This window comes from Triticum aestivum, chromosome 2A (genome assembly GCF_018294505.1).
Source record: "Triticum aestivum cultivar Chinese Spring chromosome 2A, IWGSC CS RefSeq v2.1, whole genome shotgun sequence".
In the NCBI taxonomy this organism is placed as follows: domain Eukaryota; kingdom Viridiplantae; phylum Streptophyta; class Magnoliopsida; order Poales; family Poaceae; genus Triticum; species Triticum aestivum.
The window spans coordinates 719873969-719884887 of NC_057797.1; the positions used below are offsets into that span (position 1 = coordinate 719873969).

Consider the following 10919-nt stretch of genomic DNA (forward strand, 5'->3'; position numbering starts at 1 on the left):
ATAGGCATAGAGGGAGCTAGGAGAGTCCAAATGAGGTGCGGTTTTCGGCCACACGATCGTGATTGAACGCTCTAGATGATGGAGGGGGTTTTGGTGGCTTTGAGGCCAAATTGGAGGGGTGTTGGGCTGCAACACACACGAGGCCTTTTCGGTCCCTTGGTTAACCGTTGAAGTATCAAACGAAGTCCAAATGGTACGAAACTTGACAGGCGGTTACCGGTAGTAAACCAAGGCCGCTTGGCAAGTCTCGGTCCAATCCAGAAATGTTTAATCCCCACACACGAAAAAAGGTAGAAATGACCACCGGAGAAGAACGAAGCGCCGGAATGCAAAACGGACAACGGGGAAAATGGTCGAATGCATGAGATGAACACGTATGCATTTCAATGCACATGATGACATGATATGAGATCCATAACAAAGACAACAACACACGGAGACAAAAACCCGAACCCGAGAAAAAAAATAATTTAAGGCCGGAAACGGCAAGAGTTGGAGTACATATTGGGTAAATCACATCCGGGGTGTTACAGTCGAGGCCGAGACATCGTGGATGGTCTGCACAAACATGCAGGACGGTTGCACCATGCCCAACATGTCGCGAAGGTCTATCTTGGACGTCCTCTAAGAGAAGGGAAAGGTACAACCGCATGTTGAAGAGCGTTTGGCTGGTCTCCTGTACCGCCATCGACATTCCTCTGAAGTACCGAAGCAAAATCATTCCATTCCGTCGAATTATATCAATACCAAACATAGGAACAGAACCAGGCCCTTCTAATTAAATGGAACCATGACATTTTATTTCACTTTGTTTCGGAACTAAACACACGCTTACTAACTATATGTAATTATACTTACAAAAGTAGTACAATATGTGATATACATCTTTTTATACTAATGTATGGGCAGCTTTGCCTTATATCCAAAAGTAAAGCATGCAGCCTAGAGAATTAATAGGAGGATGAGGCAGATAATTAACAGCTTGCGTGATGTCGTGGTCAGAGCATCTACGTCCGGACTCCTCAAACGCCCTCATACATGACGATGGACAGCTTGGTCACTGACCGGTCACAAAATCACGATTCAGTGGCACCCCTCATATCGACCCTATACATCCGGCCTGACTAACACCGCTCATATCCAACCCATATCCGGGGCGGATATGGGGAGGTGCATCCGCCATGACTGATTTGGCCCACGTTGGTCCACCCTGACCCACATATGTTCGTCCCTATCTGCATCCCAGATGAAATTCTAGCCACTCCACTCCGCCCCAAACTCCTTTCCGACAATCTTCAACCTTCTCTAACATGGCTGGCAATGGATCCGACTCCGAGATCTTCCGATCTGTTGACTGGGACCTCGTCCCATGCGGAGATGAGGAGATAGCCGTCCGCATGACTATCCACCATTCACGGGAGGAGTGTGTCGGGCCGCTATTGGAGTCAATCCGATGGGAATCCATTGCGTCTGTGTGAATGACGTTTGGATCTATCGTCGCTGGTGGCTCGAGGCGTATGACTGCGGCCTTGCCGGATGCTGCAACCCCTGGCTGGCTCCGCAACTCCGGGGTGATGGCGCAACCCCTTCGGTGGCGCCTCATTTGTGCAGCACCAGTCTCCAGGTCGGAGGTCAACGCTGGCATGCCTCACAGCCCATCCACTGCGTGTGGCTTGCATGAAGTAGTTTGATGGCATGCTGATGAAGTGGTCAGATGCTATGTGTGGGATCCATATGCATTGCATGAGTTAGTTTACATTGCATGTGATTGTATGGATTTAAGGATTTGCTAATGAGGTGCCTAGTTGTGGATGTGGACATTGAAGAGGTGACCAGACACGTCGATATTTAGGGAACCAGATTAGCTAGGCCCGGCTGTAGATGCTCTTACCATTTTTCAGGAAATACATGTGGAGGCGTCTTTGTCCGGGTTTAGGCCGGTGTAGGGCGCCTTAAACCGGACAGAGGTAGTATTAGTGCATGATTCATCGAAGAGAAAAGTCAAAAACAAATCTTGAATTCACAGTCACGGATCGAGTATGAATCCAAGTTTAAACTCTCAACGCCTGAAACTGGCACCATAAACTTACTGATTCCGGTCAATCGTAACCCTAGACCTATGCGTTGCACCGGGGAAAGAATAACCCCATCTGGGATCACTCACTTGCCTCAATGACCACACGGCCACACGCCATCTTCAGCTTCTTTCGACATGCACGCTCTCTCATCTTTTTCTCTGAGGTGCACATGCAAAACCATGCACACGGGCATCATCCCTGGCCATGCCGGGACAGACGACGACAGCTCGCAAGTCCTAAGAATAAATTACCGGCTAATCTTTGCGCGCGCGGTGATTCTCTCTCAAGAGAGAGCGTCAGCAGCTGGAGCTCTGCTTAAAACAGCGACGGAAGGCTGTCAAACTAACAATCTGTTACCCTCCGTCGTGTTACTTGTGCGTGCCTCCACATGCAAAAGGCACGCGTTCTATACTTCCTACCTTTTCTTTTGGGTCTTTGTCTCAGTGTGACGGAGACTTAATAAAGTCTTAGTCGGGTGATATATTAATCCGTCGCACAATATAAAACACTCTTCTTGCAAGCTAACATAGCTTCAAAACGTCTTATATTCTCGAAAGAACATTTTATATTATGTGACGAAGGTGTAGTATATATACACACAAGAATATAAAGGAAAAAGTCAAAAAGAAAATTTTTATACAAATCTCTATGCAAGACAAAATTAATATAGCATTGACTAAGGCTAAGAAAGTCACTGAAACTTAGCAAAATTATGTTCTTTTCTACTGGTAGTAGTACAAAATGTTGAACGATCAGCTTAGGGCACTCTTCTATGTGGAGCCGAGTCGATTTCCATATTGCAAATTGCAATATCTTCTGCCCCCCACCCCCCTAACAATTTTATTATCTAATCGAGACAGCAAATCTTGTTATCGGAAGCACATGAACCAACGCCCGGGATTTTAAAAAGCTGCCGCCCGCGGCCCGCACAGTGCAGCACTATGCAATCATGATATTGGCGCGTCGCCTCGCCTTGCCCCGTCCGTCCGGAAGCTGCCGCCCACCGTAACCAGATTCGTACGCGCCACCATCGGCGAACCGCCGCGCGCCACCAGCCCGAGCCCTATCCATGGCCGGGCCGTCCACGCTTGCTTGCGCCAGCACGTGTACCGACGTCCCTATAAATAGTTCGTCCTCCAATTCTTGGCCGCCGCGAGCGAGGAAGACCCCGCTTCCCAATCCTCACAGATTTTGTGTCTGGTGCGTCGCGTTGCGTTCCCTCCAAATCCAATCGCCGTCCGCAGCTGCCCGATCGCGACATGCCGCCGCACGACCGTCGGGCGCCGCCGGGCCGCCGGATGCTGGCGCTGCCGACGGTGTGCCCGTGCGAGGCCATCGCCCCGGGCACGCTGCTGGCGTCGCTCGTCGCTCTCGTGGCCGAGGTCGCCCGCCACGACGCCGCCGCGCTCCCCGTGCTCCGCCGAGGGGCCGGCGAGGCCCTGCGCGTCACCCGCGTCCTCCTCGCGTTCCTCGAGGAGGTCCGCGAGGCGGCGGCGGAGCCCCTGCCGGACGCGTCGGTGCTCGGCCTGTCCGAGCTCCACGTCGCCATGCAGAAGCTCCGGTTCCTGCTCGCGGACTGCTCCAGGCGAGGGGCGAGGCTGTGGGTGCTCATGAACGCCGACCTCGTCGCCTCCGAGCTCCGGGTGGTCCTCTGCTCGGTCGCCACGGCCTTGGACGTCCTGCCGGCGGACGTGGTCGGGGCGTCCGTCGAGGCTGGAGAGCTCGCGAGGCTCCTGTCTCAGCAGGCGTGGCGCGCGCCGGTGTGGCCGGACGAGGACGACGGGCGCGCGACCCGGAGCGTGCGCTCCATGCTCGCGCTGTTCAGGAGCCGCGCCACGCCGCACGCGGAGGACGCGATGATGGTGCTCGGCCGCGTCGGCATCACCAGCTGGTGCGACTGCGCCGAGGAGGCCGCTTTCCTCGAGGCCGAGCTGCTGGACCGCCTGGAGGACGGCCGCGAGAACGACAACGACCTCGTGCTCATCAGCGGCCTCATGGCGTTCCTCGTCTACTGTCGCGTCGTCTTGTTTGACACCGTTGATGCCAAGAAAGCTGACGCGGCAGCGCCCGGGTCAAGGCCGGCATCGAGCTGCGCGGCGTGGACTAGCCAGGAGGCGCTGCAATGCCCGATCAGTCTCGAGCTGATGACTGACCCGGTGACCGTGACCACCGGCCAAACTTACGACCGGACGTCCATCAAACGGTGGATCAAGAGCGGCTGCCGGACGTGCCCTGTTACCGGCGAGAAGCTCCGTAGCACCCAGTTCGTGCCGAACGTAGCCGCGCGCGGCATTGTCGAGCAGCTGCTCCTGGCCAATGGGACGCCCCTCCACGAGCAGCAGAGCAGCAAGCACCGGTGCGCGGTCGATAAGACCGTCTCGGCGTTCGGCCCGGCCGCGGCCGGCGGCGTGCGTCTCGCCGTGGCCTTCCTTATTGCCAGGCTCTCCAGGGGCACGCCCGAGGAGCAGAAGAAGGCGACGCACGAGGTGCGGAAGCTGGCGAAGCGCAACGTGTACCACCGCGCGTGCCTCGTGGAGGCCGACGCCGTGCCGTGGCTCCTCCACCTCGTCTCCTCGATGGACGCGTCCGTCCAGGACAACGCCATCGCCTGCCTCCTCAACCTCTCAAAGCACGCGGCCGGGCGGAGCGCGCTCGTGGAGGCGGGCGGGCTCGGGCTCGTCGTCGACGCCGTCAACGTCGCGGCCAAGGTGGAGGCGCGGCAGAACGCGGCGGCCATCCTGTTCTACCTCTCGCCGAACAGCGAGTACTGCCAGGAGATCGGCCGCATCCCGGAGGCCATCCCGACGCTGGTGCGCCTGATGAGGGACGGCACCTACCGCGGCCGCAAGAACGCGCTGGTGAGCCTCCACGGGGTGCTCCACGGCGCGAGCAGCATCGGGAAGGCGGTGACCGCCGGCGCCGTGGGCGTGCTCGCCAGCCTCCTGCCCGGCGACCGCGAGGACCTGGCGAACGACGCCGTCGCCCTGCTCGCGAGGATCGCCGAGCAGCCGGCCGGCGCGACGGCCATCCTGGCCAGCTCGGAGCTCGTCACGAGCCTCGTCGACTTCCTCGGCGCGTCGGCGTCTCGGTCGGGGAAGGACCACTGCGTGGCGCTGCTGGCCTCGCTGTGCCTGCACGGAGGGGACAAGGTCGTCGCCCTCATGGGCAAGATGACTGCGCTGATGCCCGCGCTGTACGCGCTCATCGCCGACGGCAGCCCTCTGGCGAACAAGAAGGCGAGGTGGCTCATTAACGAGATCCACCGGGTCTACGAGCAGCGCCAGCCGCCGCCGCCGGTGGCGCCGCCGGCCGGTGACCGTGTCATTCGAGTATAGCTATAGCCCACGAACTTGAGTGTGATGACTGATGAAGTGTACAGATGATTCCTGTAATTTGTCTTTCTTTTTCCGGCGGTGAGTTCTCTTTCCTCTGTCCTGCTCGCGTTTCTGAGGAGCAGGGATGGGCATCACATAATGTAAAATTGTACTCCCTCCGTTCCAAAATAGATGACTCAACTTTATACTAACTTTAGTATAAAGTTGAGTCATCTATTTTGGAACGGAGGGAGTACATATGAGAGTGTCTATGTAAAAAGAGAATGCCAAACTTCCGCCCCACTTTATAAATATAAGTAAACGATGACGAAAGTACCTCCCCGCCGGACGCGGTTTTTTATGTTCGCGTTCTGTATGCAGCGTGAATAGGAGCCGGTCCGGTCATCATGCATGCTGTTCAATTAGTTAGGCCCACGATTGTGTTCATGCATCGGCCATAGTCTAGTAGATTCATTTCTCTAGCTAGATTATATGCATGCTCTGCGCACTTTTCCCTTCCATGCTCATGTTTAGGGGCAGGCCAGCCTCATAATTATATCTGGCGTGGAAAACTAACGTCGCTAGTTAAATTTTTTGTGGGATAACGTCGCTAGTTACTGTGGGATTATTACATGTTAATCCATAGTTTCACTAAAAAATCACGTGCGTGAAATTTTTATGAAGACTTTGTCAGACTTTATGAAGGATGTGCCTGAATTTTGCCATAAAAATCAGAAGGACCTTAGAGAAAACCAACAAAAATGAAAAGTTATTTTGAGTTTTGGCGACGAAGTTCCAAAAATATGGTTAAAAGGTTCTCTACCTATTTTTTAGAAAATGCGAGCTATGTCAGGGTTTTTCAAAAGTTTTTCTATTTTTCATGGCAAAGTTCAAATACCAGTTTAACAAAGTTTGGTTCTATTTAAGATTATTTAAGGAACATTCTTTGAGAAAAATTTAAATAACATGATATTTTAATTTTGTGTTGTTTAAATTATTCCAACAATATAAGCTAGAGAGATAATCACGGGAATTAATTCTACAGCCGGAGGGGTAAAGCGAATCTAGCGACAACGTCACCTACTACTGGACAAGACTAGCCTGAATCCTAGCGGCAGTGTGTGCGTTCGGTTTTTTCGGTTTGATTCGGTTCAGTTTATACGGTTTTTGGTTTATACGGTTTTTATACTTTGGTTTATACGGTTTTATACATAAATACGGTTCGGTTTCGGTAATAACCATTTAATTTCGGTTTGGTTTCGGTAATAACCAAAATAACCAAAGTTGACGCGAATTTGTAAACAAGAGATATTGTTTTGGTCACATGATTCGGTTCATGTATGTATGTTAGATTTTTTTTGTGAAAACTGTGTACGTAGAATGATTGGGTCATTAGATGTGATTTAGATAGCAGCAGATATGAGAGATTAGGTATGTTTCAGAGGTCCACATGATTTGGTCTTACCATTAGTTTAAATGCATGCAGATATAATTGATTACAGGGAAGAAGCTGAAAAAGGAATGAGACAATCCTGTGCATCTAGCCATCCACAAGGACACTACCTTTTTTTGAGCAATTGGCTGCTTTTTTATTTTTGGGGGAAGTGATCGACTGCCTGGGACTACACGTAGTGCTCCACGCGTGGATCGCTAGACGAATCGGCCGTATGGGCTTGATACTTTGAGCCCAAAGCCTCAAACAAGCACCGCGTGTGCGCCCTGGTTGTGGTTCGAGCTGCACCAATTTAGTACCACCTCGCCTATCGAGCAGCAGCGCGGTGAGCGGATGGCTATAAAACAAGGGGTGGCGCAGGCTTGTGTTCATATTGTCGCAAACTAAAGCGGACTTCGGTTTTATCGGTTTCTAACCGAAAAAACCAAATGCTAAATGGTTTATAGAATTGAAAACTGAAACCATAACTGTAACCTGAAAAAACCGAAATTTCGGTTCGGTTTGGTTTTTTTGGTTTGCGGTTCGGTTTTGCACACCTTGACTAGCGGGGCCCTTCTCGGCTTCCTCACACGCATCATGGGTAGATTTGAGCGGTGGAGATACGCGCTATGAACGGAACATGAATATAAATGCCTTCCGTATGCAGCGCGAATCCGAGCCGGTCATCATGCATAATGTCCAATCAGTTAGGCCCATCGTTTGTGTCAGCCATGCACCAGCCACATGTTAGTAGATTCGTTTCTCTAGCTAGATCCTATGCATGCTTTGCGCATTTTTCCCTCCCAAAGTCCTGTTTAGTGGCAGGCCAGCCTCATAATTATATCTGGCGTGATAATTAACGTCGTTAGTTAAATTTTTTGCGGGATAACGTTGCTAGTTACTGTGGAATTATTACATGTTAACCCATAGTTTCACTAAAAAATCACGGGCGTGTAATTTTTATGAAGACTTTGTCAGACTTTATAAAGGATGCGCCTGAACTTTGCCATGAAAATCAGAAGAACCTTAAAAAACCAACAAAAATGAAAAGTTTTTTGAGTTTTGGCGACGAAGTTCCAAAAATATGGGTAAAAGGTTCCATTTATAATTATTTAAAGAACATTCTTTGAGAATAATTTAAAAAACAGGATATTTTAATTTTGTGATGTTTAAATTATTCCAACAATATAGGTTAGAGAGATAATCACATTAATTAATTCTACAGCTGGAGGGGTAAAATGAATCTAGCGACAGCGTCACCTACTACTAGACAAAACTGGCCTGGGTCCTAGCGGGGCCCTTCTCGGCTTCCTCACACGCATTATGGGTAGATTTGAGCGGTGGGGATACACGCTATGAACGGAATGCGGATGTAAATGCCTTCCGTATGCAGCGCGAATCCGAGCCGGTCATCATGCATGCTGTCCAATCAATTAGGCCCACCGTTGTGTCAACCATGCACCAGCCACAGGCTAGTAGATTCGTTTCTCTAGCTAGATCCTATACATGCTCTGCGCACTTTTCCCTCCCATGCTCCTGTTTAGTGACGGTCGGCCTCATAATTATATCTGGTGTGGATAATTAATATCGCTAATTAAATTTTTTATGGGATAACATCGCTAGTTACTATGGGATTATTACATGTTAACCCACAGTTTCACTAAAAAATCACGAGCGTGCAATTTTTATGAAGGCTTTGTCAGACTTTATAAAGGATGTGCCTGAACTTTGCCATGAAAATCAGAAGGACCTTAGAAAAAACCAAAAAATGAAAAGTTTTTTGAGTTTTGGCGACGAAGTTCCAAAAATATGGTTAAAAGGTTCTCTACCTATTTTTTCAAAAAATGTGAGCTATGCCAGGGTTTTCCAAAAGTTCTTCTATTTTTCATGGCAAAGTTCAGATACCAGTTTAACAAAGTTTGGTTCTATTTAAAATTATTTAAAGAACATTCTTTGAGAATAATTTAAATAACAGGATATTTTAATTTTGTGATGTTTAAATTATTCCAACAATATAGGCTAGAGAGATAATCATAGGAATTAATTTTACAGCCGGAGAGGTAAAGCGAATCTAGCGACAGCATCACCTACTACTGGACAAGACTAGCCTGAGTCCTAGCGGGGCCCTTCTCGGCTTCCTCACACGCATCATGGGTAGATTTGAGCGGTGGAGATACGCGCTATGAACGGAACGTGAATATAAATGCCTTCCGTATGCAGTGCGAATCCGAGCCGAACATCATGCATGCTGTCCAATCAGTTAGGCCCACCGTTGTGTCAGCCATGCACCAACCACAGGCTAGTAGATTCGTTTATCTAGCTAGATTCTATGCATGCTCTGCGCAATTTCCCTCCCATGCTCCTGTTTAGTGGCAGGCCAGCCTCATAATTATATCTGGCGTGGATAATTAACGTCGCTAGTTAATTTTTTTGCGGGATAACGTCGCTAGTTGCTGTGGGATTATTACATGTTAACCCATAGTTTCACTAAAAAGTCATGGGCGTGCAATTTTTATGAAGGCTTTGTCAGACTTTATAAAGGATGTGCCTGAACTTTGCCATGAAAATCAGAAGGACCTTAGAAAAAAACAACAAAAATGAAAAGTTCCTTGAGTTTCGGTGACGAAGTTCCAAAAATATGGTTAAAAGGTTCTCTACCTATTTTTCAAAAAATGCGAGCTATGCCAGGGTTTTCCAAAAGTTCTTCTATTTTTCATGGCAAAGTTCAGGTACCAGTTTAACAAAGTTTGGTTCTATTTAAAACTATTTAAAGAACATTTTTTGAGAACAATTTGAATAACATGATATTTTAATTTTGTAATGTTTAAATTATTCCAACAATATAGGCTAGAGAGATAATCACATGAATTAATTCTACAGCTGGAGGGGGTAAATCGAATCTAGCGACAGCGTCACCTACTACTGGACAAGACTAGCATGGGTCCTAGCGGGGCCATTCTCGGCTTCCTCACACGCATCATGGGTAGATTTGAGCGGTGAAGATACGCGCTATGAATGGAACGCGAATGTAAATGCCGTTTCCCCTCCCCGCGGAGCAAATGCTCATGGTATGAACACTAAAATAAAAAAGAACAAATATTCAAAAAATTAAAAAAATTCTGAAATTATTTTGTAACATACTTTCACAAATGTTTGTTGTGCATGCAAAATTTCATGGCGAAATCACATTGGTGGAAGGCGTGCCAAAAAACAAAATCAGAACTCCAAAATGCTTTTGTAAGTAACATTTTCAAAGCATCAATTTTGTTTTTTTTACCACGCCTTTCACTAATGTGATTTTGCGATGAAATTTTCTATGCACAACAAACATTTATGGAAGTATGCCACAATAAAATTTCAGAATTTTTTAAATTGTGTTTGAATTCATTTGATGTTACTGTTCATACCAAGAACATTTGCTCCTGGGTGTAGAAACCCCACGTCCAAACGATGAATGAAACTGCTACGTGTATGATACACATGTGCCCAAACTCAGGACATGAAATTCCAGCGGCTCGTGATCTATTCGATCATACACATGTCCGGCTAGATTTAGTCATCATGTATGAGTCAGTTTGAATTTAATCATTTTTAACATAGGCTAGATTTAATCATCATGTATGAGTCGTTCGAATTTAATCATTTTTTAATACAATACAGATACAAACGCTCATACATACACACGTACACTCACCACAATGAATGCACACACGCACATCCTACCCTAATTTAATCATTTTTTAACACAGTAAAGACGCAAGCCGACATATCACTGAAAGCGCATCGCCGAAAATTTTAAAATAAATTTAGGAATAATGCGATAACTAGGACTTGAACCTTGGTGGGCTACGGATACCACTGTCCCTCTAACCATCCAACCATAGATTGGTTCGCGAATTTAATCATTTGGATTAGTACATAATGGCGAAGAAACCCTACTACAAACAAAAAAAGACATCCAAGTAAATAGTGTAAACTCCATTAACTCAAAGCATATACTCAAAAAAGCCACCTCAAAACAAGAATCACCCGATACCACCGACCAGGAACAAATAAGCGTCTCCTTGGGGAACCATCGAACGCTAATGCTTCGAA

General features: G+C 48.2%; 1 protein-coding gene across 1 annotated transcript; it reads left to right on the forward strand.

Annotated features, from left to right (window-relative positions):
* Positions 1 to 3252: 3252 nt before the first annotated feature.
* Positions 3253 to 5532, forward strand: LOC123186188 (U-box domain-containing protein 19-like). The gene has a single exon (XM_044597972.1). It carries the CDS (start codon positions 3338 to 3340, stop codon positions 5411 to 5413), a length of 2076 nt encoding a protein of 691 aa, XP_044453907.1. The 5' UTR covers positions 3253 to 3337; the 3' UTR covers positions 5414 to 5532.
* Positions 5533 to 10919: the final 5387 nt, after the last annotated feature.